Genomic DNA, 27,933 nt, shown 5'->3' with positions numbered 1-27,933 from the left:
TATTAATCACTTAAAAAAAATTAAAAAAATAAAAATGAGTTGAGTATAATGACGCGTCCGGTACCCCTGGGGCCAGGCTCCCACCCCCACCACATACACGAGGAAGTTCTTGTATTTTCAGACCTGAAATTTGGTGATCTGGTGCACACATTTTGTGAAATTTTTTTTTCTATGAAAAAAAAAAATTGAGAAAAGCGGATATTCAGGGAGAATCTGCGAATGGCTAAATCGCGGTAACTCAGCTTTGTGTTGTTCCGGGTTGCATACACTGCATGCGTCATAATTTCGTACTAAGTCGATACAAATGCAGAGACTCCAACTCTCCCGTTTTCGACGGGAGATCTCCCGCCGAAAACCCATTTTTGCAAAATCTCCCGTTCTCCCGTTTGAGATTTAATTTCTCCCGCCCTGGCTCTTTGTCTCCCGTTGGAAAGGATTTCTTACATATTTCTATCGTATGTTGAAAAAATAAGCCTTAGATAGCACCAGAGAGCATCTAGAACCCTGGGAATTTCGCGCTTCGCACACATCAACTTTGAGTCTCCCGTTTGCTCGGGGTTTCAGGCGGGAGAATCTCCAGATCAGAAGGTACTTTGGGTTGGAGTCTCTGCAAATGGCAGCTGGAAGAGTGTGTGGGGAGGGGATACCGTCCCCTCAGGACCAACCGACAAAGCTTTTGCATTTTTAGAATAGAAATAAAATAATCTGATGCATAATATTTGTGAAATATCCGGAAAATTATCATTCCCCAAAGTATCTTCTTTTTTTTTGTAATTCTTGTAACATTACACAAGATGATCTATCAAGAGCATCCTCCCATGGGAAGATCGAGATACATACATACATGCAAGCTGTTTTTCTGAATCCCCTATAAGAATACAATTACCAACATTTCTTCATTTTGAATAATAAAAAAAAAGTTTCAATAGGTAGGTATAGGCTGTGCGACTTTCGGAGGGAGCGAATCGTCAGCTGCTACTTGCGGGAGATGAGGCTGGCCGGTGCAATGGTGTGAAGCTGTTTGTGTTTCCAAAGTATTTAAATTAAATTGGTTGAGATGAGGATTCAAAGAGAGCATATAATTTTAGTCTTACCATTTTAAGAGGAATTCAAAGTTTGTTAGATTGAAATCGGTTTTGGAATGACTGAGACATCCAAAAACAAAATAAAACAAAGCGATCCTAATGAAAGGTGGGTCCCACCTTTCACTAGTATATAGAATTGCTCTATTCTCTCTTTTTTTTTTTATCTCAGCAGTTTCAAAACCAATCATTAAGTACCGATAAACGTTGAATCGGTCTTGGAATTACAATGCTCTTTCATAAATATTATTCATAATAGGTTTCTCATTATCTCACAAAAATGTTCGAAATCTGAAGTTAGGTCTCAGTAACCAAAATATTATACAACCCGTTTAAGGGGCTGGCCTATAATATTGCCAACAATCTGCACATGGATGGCAAAACAAACAATCAAACGGACAAAATACACTGTAGGTGGTGCCAATTTGTTGTTTATCTCACTGATCTATAGATCATAATGTATGCTTTTGTGATTCTCATGTCACTCTTTTCCCATTGTCTGCAAAGGTCTTAGTTGACTCAATAAGCTTTGAGAGCTGCTATCTGAAAACAAAAAAAGAAGACAAAAAGATAGTGATGAAGAAAGAATAATGAAACAAAAATTGCAGGAGAATAAAGAAAATGTCATGCAGAAATCAAAAGAAAGTCGCACAATAAAGTAGATGGACCAGAGCTCCACTAGTTGTCCTACGATTCTGACTATCACTTCTCCAATACACATCATGTTGCTAACTATTAATAGCGTGTTATTATTACTCACTGATGATAAGCTAATGTGAGTTAAAATTAATTATTATAGTATTGTCATCCACAGCTAAACTGTGGGAATTGATTCTATCATTCGAAAGGTTTTTCTGGAGATCGTTGTTTCATCATTATCTTCTTCTTCTTCTTCTTCTTCTTCTTCTTCTTCTTCTTCTTCTTCTTCTTCTTCTTCTTCTTCTTATGTCTTCTTCCGTTTGTCCTTTGTGCTCTCCGTCCGGCCCAAAGAAAGGTAAAAACAAAGGCCTATTAAAGGACAAGTTCACCTTCATATACTTGTGGATTGAGTGAAGGCAACAATGTTAGTAGAACACATCAGTGAAAGTTTGGGGAAAATCCGACAATCCATTCAAAAGTTATGAATTTTTAAAATATCTGTGCAATCACTGCTGGAGGAGAAGACTATTACAGTGTATGATGTCACATGCGTACAATGATATAAGGAAATTAAAAAGAGAATTTCACAAAACTTGACTTTTTGAATATAGTGCACATTTCCTCGACTTGTTACTGACTTATGTTAGGGGTAATATTATTCCCCCTGACTTCTGAAAGAGAGAAGTCGAGTGTTCTTTTATTATGTGAGAAAAGTGAGAATATCTTGAATTTTCTTTATACTTTCTTTATGTAGTTGTACTCATATGACATCACAAGATATAGTAGTCTTCTCATCCAGCCGTGACTGAGCAGAAACTTCAAAAATTCATAACTTTTGAACGGATTGTCCGATTTTCCTCCAACTCTCATTGATGTGTTCTTGCTGCATTCACTCAACCCACATGTCTATGAAGGTGAACTTGTCCTTTAACCCCGCCCCCTGCTTCCCACATCATAATACCGGGGTCATCCCACCGTAGACCGACACCCACGAGTCATAGTTTACATCCCATGAGTTCGACATTGAAAACAGGTCCATGAGTCATACAGTTCACGAGTCATACAGCCCATGAGTTCGACACTACTGGTGAAAACAGCCCACGAGTTCGACAGACACAACACGGGGCTTAATGTGTCGGTCTCGTGGGCCTTGTTAGTTTATTGTCGAACTAATGGGCTGTATTACTCGTGGGTGTCGGTCTCGTGACGTGCACCCATAATACCTGCCCACAGGTTTGTGTGTGTGAAATTTGTGCACATTTTGACTCAAACAAACAGTGAGCTAGGAAAAAGAAAAACTACAACCACTCTGACGGTTATTTTTCTATTCCTTACCTGAATTGATGTGGAAATGGATAAAACTGAAACTGAAATGATAAAACAGAAGCATACTGAAAAAAGGAACATCACATGATAACATCCAAAACAACAATATCTTCAGCAGCTGCGATGCACACATCAACGAAAACAGAGATAGCTGCTTCAACAAAATCAACATCACTTTTTTTTTTTTCATTTTTTAAGCATCAAAGGCACCAAATTCGGGTATCAATGTGAACCCCTCTATTTAATCATAAGTATACGTTTTACCAGTTTATTTTATTCAAGTTGTTTAATTTGCCAGCATTAATCTGCCAAAACTATTTTGTTTGAAACTATAATTATCTTGCCAGTTGGTGATGAGTTAGTCAGAATCTTGAGTTACATAAAAACAAAAACAAAACTTAAGTTCACTATTGTTATGGAACATGTCCATGTTATGTATATTGTTGCATGAAAAACAGCAAGCACTTTAACCTAAAAAGCGAATGTCTCAAAATATCTATAAAACAAACAAAAAACAAAAAACAAAAAAACAAAAAACAAAAAAACAAAAACAAAAATGCATGACTATTTTGCCAGAATAATGATCATACGCACGCCCGGGTACCGTACTCAACTCCCATCAATTTGCACTTTTAACTATCTCTGCCGTGTTGTTGAGTTTCGAGCAGCGTAATAAACGTTCCAAGTGAAACAACTAGAGAGATGTGTTGTAGCACTCCTTTGTACACTGGTCATGGGACTCTGATTCTAGCTAGGAAAAGACCGTCCTTTCGCGAAGACAGTCTAATTTATTTATGCTAAACAGCAGCACTCAAAGACAGTAACCCCAACGGGAGTGAACAGACATTTGATGTATCCCTGACGTCTGAAGGGAAGGATTTTGCGGTAAAAAAAGGAGCGAGCTTTCATCAGAATTTGATCGTAAGTACGCGGAGTCAACACATTCATACGATAGTGCTCAATGAGGTAGGATGTACACAGTTAGTGTATACTTGGGTGACCCGCACCTCGTCATAGTTAATGTTTGCGCATATTTGAATCACATTTCGCCACTGAAATTCTTTGAAACCCAACTCACATACAGGAAAAATGCTGAAAATTTCAATGGAATCACAAGTTCACTGATCGATATCGAAAATTTGCTGCTATCGTCGTCAAACGCGAACGATGCGAAAAAGTTGCGCGCTAAGGAAGGGGCCCGCAACTCGTCACCCGCGCTCCCATAGACAAAGCACGTAAAAGACGTGTGCGGGTGACCGTGATGCTCCCATAGACATACACGTAAAAGATGCGTGCGGGGACAGTGGTGATACTTATAACACGTAATCCGATTAAATTTCAGATTTTCGCGAAAAACTGTTCGGTTTTCACCACAATTTGCTTGGTTGTGGTAGCCCTGCCAAGTTTCAAGCATACTGAACACAGTCCCGGGCATAAATTTTTGTTTAGTGCGCTTAAAACAATTTTAAGCGGGGTGACGGTATTCGGGCCCCTGACGAGGTGCGGGTACCTCACTATACTACAAGTAAGTAAACCCATGTTCGCAGTGGGCTGGCCCTGGCTGCAGCAGTGCCGGGGCTGGGACATGTTAGTTTATTGTTACTGTAACGCTAGAAATCTGCCGAAATCTGACGTTAGTTGTGCACGCAGCGTTGCGCCACGGCCGTGATTTGGCAAAACAACGCATCTGAAAATTTGTGGTTTGTCAGGTTTTTAGCTTTTTAGATAAATTACGCCATTTTTTATCATCTGTCAAAATTTGAACTCTGAAAGTGATATCAATTTTTAGAAAAATGTATTTGAATTTCAGCGATTTTTCAAAATAAGTCCAAATAATTTGGCAAAACAACGTAACTTACTTACGTTGTTCTGCCAAAACAGATGCTGTCCCTGAATCCCATTTGAGCTTCCGGTTTTTCTGGCAGAATAACGCATCTTCTTTGTGTGACATGGCAGAACAACGTAACTGCTGCAGTTACGTTGTTTTGCCATGTCACACAACGAAGATGCGTTGCCTCGGACTGAACTGAACCGCCGCCGCGCCCGATCTTATGCATGCCGCACATGCAGAGCGCAGTGCAGCAGATTAACTGCCGAGTACCAAAACGCAGATACGTTGTTTTGCCAAATCACATTCCCTGCGCAGGATGATGCGCAGAGAGGCTTCACGCTGCACGTTGCAGATACGTTGTTCTGCCTTGCTACAGCCGAGTACCAAAATGCAGATACGTTGTTTTGCCAAATCACATTCCCTGCGCAGAATGATGCGCAGAGAGGCTGCACGCTGCACGCTGCAGATACGTTGTTCTGCCTCGTTACTGCTCAGTGCGAGGTAAGATACGTTGTTCTGCCGTGCTAATGCCGTGGTGCGCAGAACAACTTGCGTTGTTTTGCCAAACCACGCACGTGGTCCGAAGTTTGGGTGTTTTGGCAAAACAACGTATCTACAAAAAATCTTTGATATTTTGAACAAAAAGCTCTTTTTGACTTAAATTCTGACTAGATACTAGAAGAATGATATAAGCCATGTTTTTAAAAATGTTTCTTGGAAAATTAATCGACTGGAGAGAAATGGGAGCAATTCTAGTACTCTGAGGCTTCAAAATCTAAAATCGTGAATATCTCGAAAGTACCAGAATGCAGATACGTTGTTTTGCCAAATCACGGCCGGCCAGTATATTAAATAAAATTGCCTTTTCCATGGCCATGTCATGTTTTTTTTTTGGCCTGCCCTGACTCTGAGCAAGTCATTTTTGCTCACCTCTTTTGAATTTACAACTTATGGAATTTCTTGGAGCCACCCCTTTCCCCCTCTTTCTCCTATATGTCTAGAAATGGTTTTTACATGTGAATTTAGGTGCCTAGATCAAATTAATTTAAAAAATAAATTAATATTGGATGATGATATTTATCAATGTTTCACAATGTTTATTCTTTTAACACTATGGCCTATGCATAACACTTAACGTTAAACAGCAATGATTCTGTGCTGCAAATGTTGATTTATTTTGTTTAATAATAATATTTGATGTTTTCCTATCACCGAACAAAGTGTCACTATCTGTAGGTAGGCCTACACAGATACAAGTGTATCTGATCTACAACTTACAAGAGTACAAGTGTATCACTTTTTTGCCTTCTATTATAATGCCATTGCTAAGCCTACAAGTAAAAGATTCAGTCAGGACTGGTCAGGGGGTAAGCAAGCTGTCCATAATTCGACCATAATGCCGCCCAAAATTTGACCGCATGCGGTCAATGTTTGGCATGGGAGGTTGAACCTTGGTGCAGGTTTTTTTTTTTTTTTTTTTTGAATAAATGTTATTTTTGGTAACAGTACACCACCACAATTGCTGAGATTGTTACTGAAAATTTCATCAGTTACCGGTACTGTCAATTCAATCTTTACAATTACAATGTATGTGAGCATAGAACTTTAGAAGGCTTTTTGTGATAGCATTTTGCTGGTTATTATTTTAGATTTATAATGAATAAACTACATATGGGGTTGTAGTTGGACATAGACCTCTACACTTTATTTATAAAAGAACATGCATTTTAATTTTGCGAATCTTGGCTCTCACAAAATACATGATACTAAATTGCACTAAAAAATGTTTGGTGTTACAATGGATTTGATTTTTTTGTCCCCGCCGAACGAGTTCGAGCAGGGGACTATGAAACGGGCTCCGTACGTGTGTGTGTCCGTGTGTCCGTCCGTCCGTGTGTCCGTCCGTGTGTCCGTGTGTGCGTCCGTGTGTGATCAAAATCTTCAATTTGCTACTTCTCTGTCATTTATGAGCCAATTTTGATTCTGTTTGCTTTATATGATAGCACTACATGGGAGCTTTGAAACTTCTACACAGAATTTCAGTCGTGACCTTTGACCTTGACCTTTGACCTATATTGTACATTTTGCTACAAAATGCTACTCCTTCGCCATTTCTGACCCGATTTCGATTCCGTTTGCTTTATGTGATGGCACTAGGTGAGGGCTTCAAAACTTATACACAGAATTTTGACCTTTGACTTCTTTGACCTTTGACCTTGATTTTTTACCTATATTGCACATTTTGTTACAAAATGCTACTTCCGGCGGGGACATATGTTACGCACCGCGTAATTTCTACTTTTCCTTGTTTTTTTTTTTACAAGTAGGGCCTACACTGTAGGGAAGTGATAATTTTGATGATTTAAATTCACTTCCCTCTCCCCCCCAAAACAAACAAACAAACAAACAAACAAACAAACCAACAAAAACAAAACCCAACCAAAACCCATCTTCACTCATTTAAAGTCTCTGAAGATACCACGTCAAGTTGTGTAAGTTTACATACTGTAGGTAATTATCATTGAATGTTCTGTTTTGGTAGGCCCTATATTTTGTATTATTTGTGTTTGTATTTAAAATCAAGTATACCCTTACATTGTGCCAAAAAAGTAACTTCAAAAGTCATTTGACCTTAGCAGGATACATTTTGGAGGTCTGCAATATTTCATGATACGATAAGGGCAGGCGTAGCCTCTGAGACTCAATTCTCACTTTGCTTTCTTAGCTAAAAGCTGTCTGGGCACTAATGTCAATGAATAGAAATCACAAGTTTTGATGGATTGCTGAAAGGGAATACTGATGAAAAAACTTAGCAAGTTTTAGAGGGATGATACCGTACCAGTTTCTGTTGAGACGAGGCTTTAGTTTTCCAAAGTTTTTTGATGATGATTTTTTGAGATTTATAATGAAAAACCTCTTCTGAAATGATTATATAAATTGTAAAAGAGCATACAAATTTTAAGAGGAATTCAAAGTTTATTCAATGAAAATTGGTTTTTAAATGGCTGATTAATATGCAAAAATGAAAGGATCCTGATTAAAGATGGGACCCAGCTTTTATGACAATTGTGGGATCGTTTTTTTTTAAACTTTGTTTTTGGATATCTTGGCCAATTCAAAACAGATTTTCCTAAAATAAAGTACTGTAGGAATTCCTCTGAGAATTGTATGCTTGTTAACATTTCATAAAGTGGTTTCTAAGTATTTTGCAAAAAGTTAAAAGCTGAATCTTCACCTCAAATTATACTGTACTATCCCTTTAAATTATGAAAGTGTCTGAGCTATGCAAGTAATACAATGTAATCATGAATGTGACACATGGGCTGTGCAATCTTAAAAAAAAAGCACACATTGTGGAAATTGCAAGGGCTGTCCATTGCTGTAGAAGATGGCTGCTTCGATAGAGGAAATGACACAAAAACAGAGGAAATCTATGAACAGTACCTGTACTTTGGGTCTCAATCATCTGTGGCTAAGGTAGTCTTGGGTTCAGACTCTATCCTGTCTCCCTATCTCTCTCTCTATCTCTCTGTGTCAAAGAGTGATCTGTGTTTTGTGTGGTGTCCAGTTTATCATGTCATACTTTCTGTTTGTAAGACACAAACAATTAAGGTAATTTATAAAGTAGCAGAAGGAAATAATAATACTAGTCATAATGTCATCAACTTCATTATCAAGGTAATAGTGATGAATTATGATAACAGTGTAATACTGGATACAGTTTGTATCTTGGTGTTTCAAAATGTGATGGGGTGGGAAATACATGTTTCATATTAGTGATTGCTGCTGGTATTAATGTCCTGAATTCATACCTTTTTCATTAGGCACTGAAGTGCTGAATTAGTTTTGTTTTTGTTGCTTGCTTTAATGTTTCCTACAGTGTAATATTGATTGTGGAGTCCTGTGACTGTAAGAATGGTATTTGATGTCAAAAGGGAGAGTTGCATTGATAAATCTGTAAGTCTTGCTGAAGACTAAAATGCTAGTTGAGCACTACACCTTCATGAATGTGTGTTTGGATTTTACGTATCTGTATCGTTGGTCAGGTTTGCAAACATGCCATTTGCAAAAGTTCCCAACTTGCAGAACAGAACATTGACCCAGTAGAAACTTCACTCCCTGCTTTTTTGGATTTTGCAGGTTTAGGATAGTACAGGTAATTATTTTGTTCTTTTTGTATTTGTCTAGGTCTGTTTCTTTGATTGTTTGTATTTATTGTTTGTTATGGCCGATATGATGGCTTTTAAGCATAGTTTTTAGATGTTTTGTCTTTGATAAACCGTATTCCAACTCTTCTCTCTCAACAGGGTAGACTCAACTAATGCACAAAGATGCATTAAATGGCTTTTTATTCGACGGTTCTAAAATGAAGAGATCATGTGACTTACATGTAGCTTTTCAGAAGGCATGGTCAACAAGTTTTTGCGAACATACTGTACATGTACTATACATGCACACAACTTGTACAAGTTGTAGCAAGTTGATATTTCTGCAGCAGGTTAAGGTGTACATTTCATGAAGGGAGCATTTTTGAAATGCTATATTTTCTAAAAATAACTTGGTACAACTGTGATATCACAGTTATAGGGATACCATCTAGGCAATTTTCTTTTTGCTATTTTTTTTTCTGTGTGCATTCTCTGAATTTGGAGAAACTTTCCCCTGTACACTGTACACCTGGCCAATCCAGTACTTTAAAACATGATATATTCGCAGCATGAAATTTTCGCGAATTGGAGCTGACAGCCTTTTTCGTGGCATGAAACTTTCACGAAGTGCCACTGGCGTTCAATGCATATAGTGTAAACAAGAACTTTCGCATGCATTTTAATTTCGCGAATCTTGGCGCTCTCGAAATTCGCGAAATTAAAGTGCACGCGAAAATTCCTCGTTTTAATAGTGAGCTGCTGCACCATGTAATAACAGTTGTACCTGTGTCTGTCAGTGTCATACATTCACTGTTTAAAGGGGATGGCTAGTAACCGATCAGTGGGAATCAGTGGGAATGCTGAGGGATGATTGTTCCAATCCTTGTGGGATTCATTTAAGAGTACACATTATATATATCTACTGTTGTGTGAAAATTATTTGCCTCAGAACGGTCTCATATTCAAGTAATGTGCAGCTTAATGCCCCGTCACTGACCAGGCACGCTAACCTGGAAACATTAAACTGCACATTACTTGAATATGAGACCATTCTGAAGCAAATAATGTTCACACAACAATAGATATATAATGTACTCTTAAAAGAATCCCACAAGGATTGGAACAATCATCCTCCAGCATTCCCACTGATTCCCACTGATCAGTTACTAGCCATCCCTTTAATACAGGTGGGACACGGCAGTAATGGGGGGTCAGGCTGCCAAGTCTGATTTGTGTATAAAGGGCTTTTTTGGATAGATCATGTGGTTAAATCTCTTTGCTGTGAGACAAATTTCTTCATGCTACTGTTTGTTTCAGATGAGCGGTGAATTCTGGTTGATCTCGGCGCCAGGCGAGAAGACGTGCCAGCAGACATGGGAACGGCTGAACGGCGCCACCGTCAGGTTCGACCTGTCCATGAACTTCAAGTTCCCGATCCCGGACCTGAAGGTGGGGACGCTAGACACCCTGGTGGGGCTGTCTGACGAACTCGGAAAGTTGGATTCCTACGTTGAAAAGTGAGTGTGAAGTAAATACCAGAAACACGGCTCTACCGATCTTTTTTTTCCTTTTCTTTCCTATGAATGTTTTTCCATTCTCTCTCTCTCTCTCATTCATACTCTTAATATCATTTAATTTTATTAATTTTTCATTGCATTTTCCATTTCCAACTAGATCATATGTGACCGTGCATCACAAAACCAACAGAAAGTTGCACCCCTTGATATTAAAAAATGTACGTGAGGACTATATTTTAAAAGGGCTATGTGCATGGCTCCAATCATGGGTACCCAAAGTGTAACATATGGGGTCAAAAATGAAGTTCTTGGAATGAAACTGATTCTTTCCTTACAATCTTCCTTACTCCCTGTATTACTCACACACCAATTTTAAGAGCTGTTCCATGGGCAGTGCACATGTACATTATAATCAAACATCAAAACATCAAGTGTGTTTTGTTCATAACTCCATGTCCATTTCCTATTTTTTAATTTTGATTCATTCATGGAAGCAGTTTCAGAAAAACTTTAGTGATATATTAGTTGATAATTGCTATGACTATCATCATATACCAGAAATTCAGGGATTTGCATCTTCACCAAAGCATAGTGGTTGAATCCATGATGGACAATAGTTGTGAACATAAGATTTTGTGACCTGTGCTGAAGAAATTTAGCAAACATCCCTGAATTGATATCATATCCCCATTAACAACATTTCAATAAACAAAGGCAATGGAGTGGACCAACATATAACATAACTAAAGTTGTAATCATTCTTATTCTTTTTCACTGTAAGAATTTGCTGTTGTCAAAAAAGATTATGTTCATAACTGTAGGACACTACTGATGGTTATTTTAAAGAAACAGATTACTCTTATGCATCAAAACTAACAAGAAACTAGTTAAGACTAAAGAAATAATGACAATAAAATCAAATTAACTTTACAAGATTAATTTTAAGACGTATGTTTTAATTTTATGAAGTTGTGGTTTTGTTCATAGCTGTTGGACATGGTGTCCAGGTTATGAACATAGGGCAGAGATGAAAGGAAGTACAACAATGTGTAGTATACAACACATAAAATCATAAGTAATTTGTGTTTTTATACTGAAAAAGACAGAATATTTCAGAAATAGCTACATAACTTTGACATTGATATTAAATAAAAACTGAATGTTACGTTCATAACTCTTTTGTTCATAACCATGTCCACCTTCGTAATTGATGAAAAATTAAAAAAAAAAGATGTTAAATGCTTATGTGAAGTAATATTTTCTTATTTTTTTATGAAAGCAATCCCTGGTGATACAATAGTTTAGAAAATGATTTTCCATTACTTCAGAATAGGGCTGTATTATGTTCATAACTGTGGACACTAAAAATTCAAGTAATGTTGCAAGTGATAGTATAAATTTTTAATATCAGAGTAATGGGGAATGAAAACCTTTTTAATTGTTGGACTGTTACTCTGATCTCTTTTGAATGCTATATTACAAAAGAGCAATTGCAATATCAACTGCACTTGTGTGATTTATTTATTTGGTGGACACCAAAGGTTATGAACAAAACCCTACAAATTAATTCATCCATATATTTTTATTTGAAGAGTACATGGCATGCCTTCAATATAAAAATTTTTGTACAATACTACTTCATACATTTCATTCATCAAATGCCCAACAAAAGCACAATCCTTCCTTTTAATGATGGACATGAAATTGTGCTGTTTTTAATGTTACGTTTAAAAAGCAAAAAACTGCATTTTTAAATCTAAAAATGGCTGTAAATACAAAAATATTATTCTACATAATAATACAAAACTAGTCTTACAGCTTCCTTAGCTTTATTTTGTTAAATCTTTATCAGAAAATAGCACCTTGGTGCAGTCAGCAAAACTCTGTGGATGTTAAAAATATTGCAGGATGAAGGGTACCCATGATCAGAGCCATGCACCTATTCTTCTCCATTATTTCTTTGTTAGGAATCATAAAATGAATTGGAAGTTGTGTTTTCAGCAGTTTTTCTACAACTTTTTTTTTTTTTTTTTTTTTTTTTTTAGATAGAGTAGTGTGATCAGGGAGAGGTCCCTTTCCATTTCTTGAAAATCCTTTGCGCACACTTCACTTTCAACTCTAATAACTTTGGAAAGGATAATGTTAACTGCTTTGAAAATTGGCATTAATTATGGACAAAATGTGTTGATAAAGTGAACTCAATTTCAACTTAATCTGATAATCTCTCGAGCTTGGAAAAGTGAGTTTAAAGTAAATACCAATAACACTGCTACACCAATCCTCTTTTTCCTTCTGTCTCCCTTGAATGCATTTCCATCTCTCTGTGTCTGTCATTCATATTCTCAATTTCATTTTATTTCATTGATTTCATTTCATTTCATTTTCCATTTCCAACAATATCATCTATACAATCATTTGAAGCCCAGCATGATTATCTTAACTCAAAATATTTTAAACATGTTCATCTGTACATGTATGAATTGTTATAAAGGGAGCAAATTTAAGCCAGGAATTTAATTCACGTCATGTTATACCAGGAAATACCAGTATAAAGCACTATATAAATGCAATTATCATTATTATTATTATTATTATTAATGTCATTATTGTTACTGATATATTATTATAATTATCATTATTATTATTGTTATTATTATTATTATTATTATTATTATTATTATTGCCATAATTGTCATCATTGTAATTGTATTATTATTATCATTGTTTAATAGAGAATAGTTATTTGGATAAGCTGTTTCTTCCCCCTCCCAGTATCACCCACAAACTTGCCCACTACCTTGGAGAGGTTCTGGAGGACCAACGAGACAGACTGGCAGAGAATCTCATGGCCAACAGGAGTGAGTCGACAGTAGTCTCCTCTTTTTTACTCGGTCATTTTTCTCTCTCTTTCATCTCAGAGTTTGGCTGCCTTTGTGGATAAAAATACATGTCCTTCAACAGTTTGTGATGACAGGGTAGTGGAACATTATTACAAAAAAGAAAGAAGTAAAAAAATGTAGAAAGAAATTTTAAATTCAGAGAATTTCACATTCTTTTATCATTATTTTTTATATATATATATATATGTAATAAAACATCTTTAAACTTACCTCCTTCATTGGTCCAGGGGAAGGATATTACCCCTTGGAGCATGTAATGTTGTCAGTAAAAAGTTGAGAGAATGTGTATTTTTCATTAAAATGCTCTAGGTGTGTGGCATTCTCTTCACATTTCCTTAAGTCACACCACTACTGTGACATGAAGAACAACTGTAGCCTTCTTATCCAGTGACAATGGCAAAAGAACTTAACCAAAACTTTCAAGTTCATGACTTTTGAATAGATTCTCTGATTTTCCTTGCGTCGCTGTGTTCTGCTTTTAAATAATATGTATTTTGCTTTAATGACTAAATGAAATCATATGAATATTTGCAGTAAATTCCTGTGTAATGTCGGTATATTTTGTGAATATGCATACACTCTTCCTCAAACGAGTGGAGGCGACACTAAGCAGAAATCTGTGGTATGAAACAGGTTGAGAGGATGTTGCAGTGCCTTGCAAAAGCCTTAAGTCAGGCCCTTGTAGTAGCTTTGTGTAGATATATTTTGGGCCCTCTCCTTCTTTCTAACTGACATCCCTGTCATTCATTGCAGTGGACCTGACCACATACATCACCAGGTTTCAGTGGGACGTGGCCAAATATCCAATCAAGCAGCCTCTGAAGAGCATCTCAGAGATCATCAGCAAGGTAAGTGAGATGCCTGTTGCCATGGAATCCAATTACCATGACATCCAGTTCCCTTTGTTTTCCATTTCATACTACGATATTTGAATTGCACTGACCAGTGGTGATCAGTGAAGGTGCTGATGATGGTGGTGATGATGGTGGTGATGATGATGGTTATGATGATGATTATGATGATGATGATGATGATGGTGATTGTGTTATAACCCAAGGAGATGGTGAATTGATTCCAGTGATGATGATAGTGATGAAAGTGATGGTGCGAGTCAGAACAGTAGGTGAAGATGATGATGGTAATAATGATGACGATGAGGGCGGTGATATTACTCAGTTGGTAGCACGTCTGCCTTCAGATCCAAGGGTACCGGGTTCAATACTGGAGTCTCACTGAGCAATGTTGTGTGTACAAAGTGTACAAGCATTCTGTCTCCCCTAATAAGAGGCAAAACACTTTGTCTCTCAGATGAGACGTTAAACAGAGATCCTGTAAATGTGAGTTAGCTATGACTCACACACTTGTGTAAGATCCCACTTCATTCATTCATTGCAAAGAATAGACTGTGATGTGGTCCCCCTACTGACACACATTACAGGTGAACGATGCCAACCCCTTATGGTTTGCACCAGGTGACTAGCAGTAGTCAGCAAATGGTATCAACTAGACACATTGTGCCATACGCCTGAATGAATGAATGAACGAATGACGATCGTGATGATAGCAACGATGAGGATGATGATGATGATGATGATGATGGTGATTGCAATGACAGTGATGATGGTGATGATGAAAAAAAATGCCCAACATCAACTTAAATACATATAAGCACTGAATCTATACTACTAAAAACACTGATCAATTCAGTGCTTATTTACGTGGATGTAGGGAAATTTGTCAGTCAGTTGCAAAGTGAAAATATGATCGATGGTACATGTGTAATGGTACTGATGAGAAATGAAGAGGCAGAACATCAATAATGAAATGTACAATGTACATGATGCCCATTGGATTGGTATGAAATAAGCACAATTAATTCCTCATTAATGATCTTATAGATAATAATGATTCTCGTATTGTTGATGGCGAAAATTACAAACATCATCATCCAACATAATACAGTACATGTAGAGTACGTAGCAAATGTCAGATGTGTGCACTGGCCAGTTTGTGTGAACACTTTCCATATGGTTTCACTATCGAGGAAGCAGAAAGCACTTTTGGTAGGAAGTCCAGCACATGATTTGAAGACTTGAAAGTGAGGGGTTACATCAAGACTTAAAGGGAACACAAACCCAAAGAGCAATGTGGATTGAGTGAAAGCTGCAATGTTAGTAGAACACATCAGTGAAAGTTTGAGGAAAATTGGACAATTGATGCAAAAGTTATGAATCTTTAAAGTACTGGTGTTGGAACCGCTGGATGAGGAGACTATTAGAGGTTAGACGTATGCGTGGACAACAATATAAAGAAAAGATAAAGAAAATTCCACAAAAACTCACTTTTCTATCATAATGAAAGAGCACTTGACTATTTAAACTGCTTTCAGAAAGCAGGGGGAATAATTACTACCCTTAACATATGTCAGTATCAACTTGATGGAATGTGTAATTTTCATGAAACGTGAATTTTTGTGGATTCCCTTTATAATTTCTTTATATTGTTGTCCAAACATGACGTCACGACCTCTAGTAGTCTCCTCATCCAGCAGTTCCAACACCAAAACTTGATGCATATAAACTTTTGCATTGATTGTCCGATTTTCCTCAAACTTTCACTGATGTGTTCTACTAATGTTGCTGCTTTCACTCAATCCACATTGTTCTTTGGGTTTGGGTTCCCTACCCTTAGGAGAGAATGACAGAGAGGTGAGGCATTGAGTATTTACTCAGCCATCATTATGTCACTGCCATGAACGGCTTAAGATCAGCGGTAGTGCCTCTGTCTGGAAAGCAGTTGGCGATGCCGATACAAATCTCAGGTTAGTTCTTACTTTTTCATTTGATGTTCATGATTTATAATACATACAGTTATATATTAAAGGACAAGTCCACCTTCATATACATGTGGATTGAGTGAATGCAACAATATTAGAAGAACACATCAGTGAAAGTTTGAGGAAAATCCGACAATCCGTTCAAAAGTTGTGAATTTTTAAAGTATCTGCGCAATCACTGCTGAATGAGAAGACTACTACAGAGTATGATGTCACATGCGTACAACGATATAAGGGAAATAAAAAGAGAATTACACAAAACTTTACTTTTTGAAGAAAGTGCATATTTCTTACTGACTTGTTACTGACGTATGTTAAGGGTAATATTATTCCCCTTGCATTCTGAAAGAGAGAAGTCGAGTGTTCTTTTGTTATACAAGAAAAGTGAAAATACGTTGAATTTTCTTTATATTTTCTTCATATCGTTGTACACATGTGACATCACAAGCTATAGTAGTCTTCTCATCCAGCCTTGACTGAGCAGAAACTTAAAGAATTCATAACTTCTGAACTGATTGTCGGATTTTCCTCAAACTATCACTGATGTGTTCTACGAATATTGCTGCTTTCACTCAACCCACATGTCTATGAAGGTGGACTTGTCCTTTAAACACAAATCTGAATCATTGAGAGTAAGAGCAAAAAAGAGAGCCAGTGCTGTAATTACATTCATTATTGCACCAAGTCTCATGATTTCACTCCAGTATGATTTCTTAGTTGTTGATCTGTGTGATGTTCATCCTACAGCAAGTCACCCAAATGGACGGAGACCTCAAGGCCAAGTCACTAGCCTACAACAGCATCAAGGGCAACCTGCAATCCCTGGAGCGGAAGGCAACGTAAGCCCCTTTCACATTCTGCCCTTCCCGAATTTCACCACTTTTGTTCTTTGAGGATACGTTATCCTAAACTGCCCTACTTTGGCAAAAGGAAGCAAGTGACATACCATCCAAATTTGAGTTATTGATGTTTTCATAATTTACATAATGAGCTCTTCTTCCAGGCCAAATTTCACGCAGAAACACTCATCCTACTAAGAGATATGTTAGATAAGACATCATGATAGTCCATTGACGTCAGTGTAAATGGCAGACACATTTTGCTCTTTTACGAGAAATGTCACTTTTGTCACTTGCTTCCTTTTGCCAAAGTAGGGCAGTGAACTTCAAGGGGCTTGTTCACTGCTGGGTTTTCTTTTGTAGGCACCTTTGGCAAAAACAGTGTGGGTATAGGCTACAGAGTTTCCAGAAGCAACTTCGTAGATATCGTGAAATATCAAAGCATGGTTTCAGCAGAACACACACAGTTAATGAGGAGCTGTTGTACGTAGCTCATTGGATTAGACCACAGATTATTGTAAGCAAATATGAAATCAGTAGATATATACTGTAACCCAGCTACATTTGTAGACAAATGGTGTGGTACATCTAAGCAAATTTGAAGCGCACATTCACTGTGTGCGAAAAATTAGCAAGCAAAAAATATGCAAGCTTTTATTTGCGTGGAAGAATCATGTCAAGCTAAATATGCACAAATTCCCACAGTGCATAAAATTCCACTTTCACAATAGATTTCGATATGCCTGAGCCTGCCCTTTTTAGCAGTTGCTATACTTTGGCATACACATGCTGCAGTACTGCAGTATTCCAACCTTTACATTGTATGTGTTTGCTATTAAAACGCTGCACAGTAATTTTCTGTACGTTTAATACATGGGTGTACTTGTCTGCACCTCTTCTCTCAGGGGAAGCTTGCTGTCCAGAAATCTTGGAGACATCGTCAAGAAGGAAGACTTTGTGTCAGAATCCGAATACCTCACCACGCTACTCGTGGTCGTTCAGAAGTGAGTAACAATAGCATCACAAAGTTTTTTCATCATTAAACATGTATAAGGTAGCAATGGGCTCAAGATGGTTGATAGGCGACTGCCTTGCAATCAGCTTACTCAGCTTTGATTCTCATTAGACCTGTTGAAGATGAGCTGATTTTGCTACAACACACACTTCCCATAGACCCCAGCCTGAGTATAGAAAGGTACTTGGGACTTGTCTTCAAGGGGTTAAGTCTAGCTGAGCAATGTTGTGTGTAGTCATGCTGTCCCCTCTAGTAAGAGACAAAACACTCTGTCCTTTGGATAGGACAGTTATAGATGGAGGTGCCACTTGTGAGTTAGTCATGACTCATGCAAGTGTAAGATCCCACTTCATTCAGTCATCGCATAGAGCAGGGTGCTAACCCGGTGAAGTGGTCCGCCCCACACACCCTCACCAGGTAAATAGTCTAACGATGCCCGCCCCTCGCTGTTTGCCCCAGGTGTCAAGAGTAGTCAGTAAAAAGTGTAAACCAGGCTCATTGAGCCAAACATAGAAGATACTTGTATTGCAATTGATGAACAAATTGCATTACATTGACATAAATGATAATAATGGTAATGACTATGACATTTTGATAATAATAACAAATAAATCCTATCAATTTGTAAAGGAGATTCATCCCAGGAAAGTTGTGCCAGCCTTGAATGGTAATTGGAAGTGTTAAAATCTTGAATTTAGAAGGGAGATGTAAGAAATATTAATGCATCTCGAGCTAGATTGAGGAGAAAGTTTGTTCATTGGTTGAACATTAAATTTGATGTTAGCAGGAGGCTACCCCTGTGAAATGAGGAAATATTACTCATGACTTTTGCAGTTCTAAAGATAAAGACTTTCTTCATCTAAATATCCCAATATGTAAAACAAAAACATTATGAAATCAAGCGTTTGCTTGTGAAGCTTCCCAAAATGTGGAATGATATGCCATTAGAAATAAGGATCTCCCCAGCTTTAACGTTATTTAAATTAAGCCTCAAAAACATATTCTTTTTTTTTTTCATTGAGCTGTTCAGCCACTCTTGGAGTGCAGAAGATTATTCTTTATATACAGACACTAATCACTACTTCTAGGACCAAAAATTTAAACTACTTATTTATCTTATTTTCTTAGTTACTGATGAGGCACACACACTAGATTTTTTAAAAACACTTGATATCAGATAAAACCTAAGAGTACTATTTGGCAATGCTGCCTGACCAACGGGCACCTCAAAATCCCCTTGGAGAGAAAATGATAAAGTTGTGGCATTACGAAACAACATACAATCTCCGTGCTCCGGTTTCTTTTTTCAATGTTGTAATGTATACAAGGTTCTGCTCTTTCAAACTGGATGTATTCTAATCATTATGATTATCATAACGTCTATTTTTATTCTAATGCAGGAATGCTTACATTGACTGGCAGACCAAGTATGAGAAGCTGTCAGACATGGTGGTACCAAGGTCTAGCAGGTAAGACTAGCTCATTCTTAATTGACAAATTAGCAGTGTGGTACATAGTAGTTGTTCACACAAAGATGGTTACTGAGGTCTAGCAGGTAAGACTAGTCATGTCTTGATCGAGATATTAGCAGAGTGGTAGTAGTTCTCACAGAGATGGTACCAAGGTCGTGGTGTTACTGAGATCTTGTAGGTACAACAAAGCAACACACATACTGTTTGCTTTTTCAAACTCAGCTGTGCCATAAATTAGACATCTCTATTCCTTTTCTCTTATCAGCAACGCTGGTTTACGAGGGTCATTCCAACCATCAAGTATTAAAAACTCAATAGAGATGGATAAAACAAAATGAGAGAGTAGGGCAAATAGTGCATCTTGTATAGTGAGTGCATGAAATATGCACCCAAACTAAGTGGAGGATAATGCTGTAAAACCAGAATTGTTCATGTTCATGAAACATTTGTTTTTGTGAGGAGCCAAGATTTGCAAAATATGCACATGAAAGTTTTTTTGTTTACACAAGTGCATTTGATGCCAGTGGTAATTTGCAAAAGTTTCATGCTGCAATAAAAGCTGTTGACTCGAATCCACAGAAGATTCATGCTGCAGACATGTCTGGTTTTACAGTAGCACACAAGATGTAAATGCCTCGGTAAAATACCTCATTTAGAAGTACACTATTGTATGTGTACCATACCCCTTTTTACATGCTTGATTTTTGGCACTGTAGCACTGTAATTTGTTGCCAGTCCAGCTGCCCTATACTGATGAAGACAAATGTACAGTATGTCTCCCCCCCCCCCCAAAAAAAAAAAAAAATAAATAAATAAATAAATAAATAAAAAAATAAAAAATAAATAAAAAAATAAATAGATAAATAGATAAAATAAAATGAAATTACGACAGATTTCCACATTGACAACTTTTAATGGGATTAAACTTTATAAATGCTATTGCAGGGTCTAAAAATATAACATTTTACCTATATATTGCAGAAAACCCCATTCAATTTGGTTAAGTGGTCACAGAGAAATGCGGATCTTTGTAAAACATGTCATGGGTCTGTTTCTCCCAAGTTTAGCACTTGGATGCTCTAGGAACTGCGCATTGATGTGTGAACACAATGGACATAACTTTGACAGAAGGGATTTGTGACATGCTCTACAAAGACCCTCATTTCTCTTTGACCACTGACGCAAATCAAATGTGGTTTTCTGTAAGATGTGGGCAATAAGTTATTGTTTCATACCCTGAAATTGTATTCCGATTGATTCACTATTTTTGAAGTTATCGATGCGGAGGGCACCGTTGTAATTTTTTTTTGGGGACATGGTATACTGTATTTGTCATGTAACTGACCATGTTGCCATTTCTTTCTCCCTCCCATCAGAATGATCTATGAAGACAGCGACCATGGTCTTTACAGCGTGACCCTGTTCAAGAAGGTCGTAGACGAGTACAAACTCCATGCGAGGGAAAACAAGTGAGTTCCCTAGGTTAACCCATTCTGTACCAGGGTCTTTGGACAGTGTGTAGAATGCTATGGGGTTTTCTGTGTCAATCAGCACTCAAAGCACTCAATGGGTTAAAAAAAAAGACTGTCAGAGATAAAGATGGATTGATAGATGGAAAAAAGAAGAAGAGTGGATGGATGATCCTTCCCTTCTATCTATTTCTGAAGACATCTATCATAATGAGGAACAGTCACAGCACATTATCAACTCTTCCATGAGTTACTCCCTTAATCCTTTAGATGCCAGGGACTTTGGACAGTGTGTACAAAGCTATGGTGTTTTCTTCGTCAATCAACACTCAAAGCACACAAAAGGTTGAACGTTGTATTTCTCAGTAAAAAGAAAAAGAAAAAAAAAATGACTGTGACGGGTTCAGTGTATCAATTCAGACACACAGATGTGAATCATGTTCTTACTGAGGTGAATAGTTGATTTTCTGATCAGGGTAGATGTGTAGCAATCACTGTGTTGTAAATTTGCAGACAATTGGAAGGTATTCATTGTACTTCTCTTTCCATGTTCATGAGTGTGGGTGTGTGCTTGATTCAACATGGTTTAAAAAAGTGGGATTGAGCTCATTGAGGGAATCAATAATGAGAGTTGATGTGGGCAAAGAGAAAGAGCTTTGTCATAAATATCCTGTCATAAAAAACGACTGTGAAAACTGCCCTGCTGGACTGGCTTGATGGCACATACACCAAGCTTCATAAGAGAATGCAGAATAAAAGTTAGGGAGAGCTCAAAATGAAAGAGATGACCTATGAAGATATTCCACCCATTCCTTACCGGTATATTGTGCATCGTTCTACAGCAAACATGTAGCTGTAGAACACAATTCTTTGGTCACTATTTTCAAGGCAAGAAACAGATCGCATCTGATGTAATTTCCCTGAGACTACCCTGCCTATACAAAGGGAGAACACTTCTGAACTATGTAACTTGCATTGCACTAGGTATTGGGCAAGAAATAGCCGCCAGACTGATGATAGACAGAGATGTTTGACATGTCATTCTGTACTGAATCTTGAATGCATTTCATTAGTTATTAAGTAGTAGTCAAGTAGTAGTTGTACATATGGAGGGAAGTCCATAAGTAGCAAGAAAGAATAGAAAATTTGTAAGGAGCCACTTGGATGACAGATCATGATAGTTTCTCTCAGTAAGGAGGATTATGATCATCTATGCTTGAACACGTACCCTAAAGTTTATCACTAGCACTTTCACACCCAACATTTTTCTCCATTGACCAGGTTCATCGTCAGGGAGTTTACATACAATGAGGAAGAACTCAACGCCGGCAAGAATGAGCTGAACAAACTAGCAGCAGACAAGAAGAGGCAATATGTGAGTCTGTGTGTTCTACTTTAAAGGTGCATGGTCCCGGTGTTTTAGTCAAATGCGTAAGCGGGCGCACGGCGCAAGTTTCCTATAGAGACCTACGCTATCGACTCCTCTTTAGCGCTTACGCTTTGGCCCACTTTCCCGAGTCCGAAGAAGTCCGATTCACTGCAGTCAGTGGTCGGATCACAGTTCGGCTCATGATTCGGCTGAGGGGGATGACAGCTTTAGCAAACTTCTTTTGTGATGTCATAATAACAGGCATATATGCACGCACCCTGGCATTACTACAGACTGCGCGATGCGTAGAGAAGACAACGAAGGCAACGTTACTTAGCAACAGCTACGCACTTTACTCTTGAAGACAGCTCAACTTTGGTAATCTTCGTATCAATGCTAACGGTGATCGGCAGTATCATCAACAGCGCCCTCTACACTACCGGGACTATGCCCCTTTAAAGGGATGGTACAGTATTGACGGAGATGAGACTTGGGCTTTTAAATTTTTGCATGATACCAAGAAAACACTTATGAAATATTACAGAGCATATCATTTTAAGAGGAATTCAAAGTTTATTTGATGAAAATCTGGTTTGGAATGGCTGAAACATCCCAAAACAACGTAAAACAAAGCGATTGTATTAAAAGGTGGGTCACACACTTTATTGCATTTGCTCTGTTTTGGATATCTCAGCCATTTCAAAACCAATATTCATCAAATAAACATTGGATTCCTCATGCAGTTACATGCTCTTTCATATTTCATAAGTGGTTTCTCATCATCTCACCAAAAAATGTTAGAAACCTGAAATTAGGTCTCAACCAAAACTATAAAATCCCTTTAACCTGTTAAGGACGAGTCCTGAGTATAGTCGGGCAGGGGTCTATGAGAAGTGCTTGTTATAGCAAAATCAGCCTGTCCTCAAGGGGTTATTGAAGTGTGAAAGTGAGCTTTATTGGTAATGCATCTTTCTATCGATGAATAGATCCAGGGTTTAAGACTCAGACAAACTGAGACAGTTGATCCAGTGTGGTCGTGTGAAGCATCGTTCTAAACACAATACCTCAAAATGTTTGTGTCAGTTATTCAGTATATCTTTACAACATATGCACGAAATGGTAGCAGTGTCATCAAGCTCAGATCTACAATAGGCAAATTCAGAAATTCAAAGCTTTACATGATTACATTGATTGCCGATATCATTTCTGAACCAGAAATTAGCTGAGGTCTTATTGTCATCTTCTTATAACTGTACCAATGGCTTGACTTTGACGTCTTCAAGTCTTCATGTCGAGGTTATTACAATAAGACAGAATCTCGGGTGAAGGTTCAGAGAAGTTTGTATGAAGCTTTGTTTGCCTTGTTTATCTTGTTTCACTTCTGAAGGGCCCCCTCGTGAGGTGGTTGAAGATCAACTTCAGTGAGGCCTTTCAGGCTTGGGTCCACGTCAAAGCGCTGCGAGTCTTCGTTGAATCTGTCCTGAGGTGAGTTTCATCGGATACTTTGTGGCCAAGGTAGTGACTGTAGTCATTTGAGCAAGACTAATGCATGACTATTATACATGGGTTGAAATCCTGATTGACTTTTATTTGCATACAGGAAGATTGGAGGATTTTCTTGAATTTCTGTGCAAGAATACTGCATCTAAAGGGTGTGTAAATGGCAAGACATCCTTGTCATATTGGAAAGGAGGGAAAGCATGGTGTAAAGAAATTGTGAAATTATGAACTTCTTTCTTTTTTTTCTTCAATGATGCATGATTATGTGTAGGAGTGTCTTAAATTTACAAGTGTAACACAAAATCCCATGATTTACTGACACTAAAGTTTTCATAGATTTTACATACATATCTTAGATGGTTTACATAATATTTCACTGATCCAATGTTCTATGCTTAGTGCAGGTTCTGTGCAGTTCCATGTCTGCCTTTTAATAAAATGCAAAGCATTTGTTAATTGCTATGTACAAATCGGCCTTGTGATGTGGATTCTACGACAGGGCAATGGGAAAGCTCCATAAACCATATTTATTGACCTGTAACTTCCAACGTTCTACGAACCACACAATAGGTGCGGTCACACTACGCAAAACTAAGTGTAGTTTCACTACCTGACATTTTACTTTGGGCAAACTTCTCGAGAAGTTAGCAGTGAAATTTCCTGCGAAATTTCCTGCATGCAATTGGGAAGTTTCTCACTTCTCACAGAACTATGTGTAGTTTTGTGTAGTGTGACCACGCACTGCTGAAACTTGGGGATTCATTCATGTTATTTATGCACATTGTGTATTGTTCTGTATGCTGTGGCATGTTTGGATTTTTTTTCCTCCTGGAGTTTTGTATCACTGAAACTATGCGTAGTTTTATCTGTAGTGTGACTGTGTGCTCAAACTTCTCGACGTTATTAGGAAGCATAGCATAGTTTGTGGCTAATGTAACATCATCACAGGATGAGAACCTTGTAGGTTGTAATTTTGTCCCCTTTGTGTCGAGGTCTATATCCTTATGATTTTGATTTGAAAAATTATTGTACATTGTACTGCCCCAGTCTGGATAGCAGTTGAAGCGGCCATGCAGAAATTCAGTCCACCTTTTATAGACCGATTCGGGTTCGTTGAGGGCAGCAGACAATTTGTGGCACTGGGCGCAGCCATGAGCTCATTTTTTGGTGTCCCAGCCGACCCCCCCTCCTCTCCCGCACCCCCTGGGCAACATGTTTATCGCGCACCTGTATCAAAGGTTCGCGCATTTAGCAAGCATTCGCGCACTCAGTACAAGACGCCCATTGGCTAAAACAACCATGCATCAGTTTTTCATTCCGTGCGCGGAAGGCGGTGGGGGAGAGGGGAGGGGGGGTCGGCTGAGACACCGCAGTAATGACGCTGCCCATGCCAAAAATACACATAGCGCGTCACAGAATCGGTCAATACTCCATGAATGATCTCTTCCAACCATGACCTTTGAACTCTTCTTCCCATCTATCTCTAAACTTCACTCTATTCATATCTGAATTCCTTTTCCAGTTGCCCTCTGAACTCTTTCCATTAACCTCTGAACTTAATTTATTTCTGACCTCAGAGCTCTTTCAATTGACCTCTGAACTCTTGTTTCAAATGACCTCTGAATTCCTCTTCCAATTGACCTCTGACCTCTGAACTCTTTCCATTGTTGTTGTTTTAAAGAAAGAAAATAGAGAGAAAAAAATGGGGCCCTATACAAGTACTTTGCCCCACATTGACCTGTAAACTTTTTTTTTTCTTTACCTCTGACCTGACAGCTTTTTCAATTGATTTCTAAACCCGTTTTCCTCAGACCGGTGAACCCTTTACTCCATTAGCATCTCACCATTTTCTCCCATGACCTCTGACCTCTTGACAGGTATGGACTTCCTGTCAATTTCCAGCCGATGATCCTGCAGCCGTACAAGAAGACGCAGAGAAAGCTGAGGGAGGTTCTGACCACGCTCTACGGTCACTTGGACGGCAGCAACCTAACGGGGAAAGACCCTAAAATGGTATAAAATCTCCAATCCTATACCACTTCTTCAAATTGACAAACGCCTGCAAAAAAGTTGTACATTGTATAATTTTGATTTCTTTTCTGTGTAGCTTCTTCAAATTGGCAACTCCAGAATGTTGAACTAGTTGAAGTGGCGGCCCTTTGAATCTGTTGAGTCACAGCTATACCTTGCTTTCTTTCAGTGATGAAAAATATTGATTCCATAAGGGGTCACAATTTCTATGATAGGATTGAACCGAATTCTATTCATGGCCTGTCCTGTTTGTCGCCCTCTCTTGTCCCTAGGCTGTTGATGTTCCAGGCCTGATGTTCGCCAACCAAGAGTACTACCCCTATGTCTTCTACCCAATCCACATCAATTTCTGCGACTAACCCTCGTTCAACTCTCATCTCGCAAGGAAACCCCACTCGCAACCACACGACTGGATGCTGCCCTTGTCACACTGTGGAAACTGCCCATCATGAAATTCCATAGTGCGGTGTGCTACCCAAAGGGGGAAGTTCTCACTGGGCAAGTTCTCACTGGGCATCTTTCTACTTACATGTCCAGGCTGTTGGATGAATCAGCCCCCTCTTGCATTTCACAGAGGGCTGTGTGCACAGTAGGGGATGGTTTCATGATCTCATTGCCTATGTGCAATGCATGCATTTAGGTTGTAAGAATTTGAGGTACCCGGTGCATGCTACATGAACATGCGTGTATCTTGCCTAAAGGGGCTGCACTTAATCTGTTAAAGTATGGTGACCATGTTCTCAACTAAGGGTACCCATATTCATGTCAAAGAGTATACTATGTTTCAAACTTTTGAGATCTGGACCAAACTCTCACCCTCTCTTTACCAACTTTGCCAATAGCCGCAAATGATTTGTTGGACATTTCAGAATGGGCAGTTGCCACAACTATGCCTCCAGAGGGCGGTAGACACAGCACGTCTCCTGTATAAGCATATTGCTAAGTAACACTTGGGGGTGTTTCCTTGCTTGGTACATGGGGCAATAATACTTTAGTTTATGTGTCATCTAGATCTGATAGTTTTATTGTAAGCTGTGGTTACATTGCATTTCTATCTTGTTCTGTTTGTGGACAGGAGTGAGCTGTTTGGCAAAAATACTTGTTTTTCTCTTTCTCTGTCTTTTTTACTCCTTTTTTTCTCCTTTTTTGTCTTTTTTTACTTTTGGTTTTTCCAGTCGACACCTGAAATGTTTTGTAAAATTCTCCTTGCTCTAGTTTGGTGCCAAGGGATGTTTCGCTTCAGAATTTCACCATTTTCCTTTTTGTCTGGATCTGAGTAGTCAAATTATTGCAGACTTCCTTTTCCTTTGAACATAAATTGTACAATCCAATTTTGCGGTATTGTAAGCAGATATGGTCTCTGCTGCATACTGGATCTTCTCTGCTGAAGTGAGCAATATGTTGGGTTGTAATGGACCACATTCTCTGACAAGGAATTTGAGCAAGTTAACATTCACTATTGCTTGCCTATAATTGACCAACCCTGAGATTAGACAGGTTTGTTTTTGCCAGCCGTGTTCATTTTTCCCGAATTCACAGGAATAAGACATTGGATTCCAACAGACTAGATAGAAGCTCTCTACTGGCATAAAAAAATTTGTCGGTCAGTGAGGAAAAGGCACAAACTTGATGATCTTGATGAAGTGGTATGAAGGCAGAAGCCATCTTTCGAGCACAACAAAAGCATTTTCAGTTTCAAAACTGTGCTACGTGTTCATGTACATGAACCTGCACACTACCAAATTAATGTCTGCAGTGCAGTTAAAAATGATGCAAATTGCTCATGCAACAAACAAAGCAAAACATATGCATGTATTTTACAGATAAAATCCATGTGATGGATAAAGCATGCTCAATTTTTCTGACTTGTCTTCATTTTTTTTAAAGCATTTTACCATCATGGTGATCTAATTGCAAGTCCAGTGTTTAAACTTTGACTTTATATACATGTACTAATCT

The 27,933-nt window shown here is 38.2% G+C and overlaps 1 protein-coding gene across 1 annotated transcript; it reads left to right on the top strand.

The window, feature by feature from the left end:
* Nucleotides 1–10,340: 10,340 nt before the first annotated feature.
* On the top strand, nucleotides 10,341–26,446 carry LOC139733419 (V-type proton ATPase subunit C 1-B-like). Its single transcript, XM_071644243.1, has 11 exons — nucleotides 10,341–10,543; nucleotides 13,316–13,401; nucleotides 14,197–14,291; nucleotides 17,027–17,118; nucleotides 18,024–18,122; nucleotides 19,534–19,602; nucleotides 20,982–21,074; nucleotides 22,356–22,449; nucleotides 23,831–23,928; nucleotides 25,821–25,956; nucleotides 26,247–26,446. The coding sequence occupies exons 1-11, from the start codon at nucleotides 10,344–10,346 to the stop codon at nucleotides 26,331–26,333; spliced, it is 1,149 nt and encodes a 382-aa protein (XP_071500344.1). The 5' UTR covers nucleotides 10,341–10,343; the 3' UTR covers nucleotides 26,334–26,446.
* The last annotated feature ends 1,487 nt before the right edge of the window (nucleotides 26,447–27,933 follow it).

Source organism: Diadema antillarum, unplaced genomic scaffold (genome assembly GCF_040938485.1).
Source record: "Diadema antillarum isolate AM-2024a unplaced genomic scaffold, OU_Dant_1.0 seq00000475_RagTag, whole genome shotgun sequence".
NCBI lineage: Eukaryota > Metazoa > Echinodermata > Echinoidea > Diadematoida > Diadematidae > Diadema > Diadema antillarum.
Note: the sequence above shows the minus strand (reverse complement) of the source record. Positions and strands in the feature narration are given on the sequence as shown.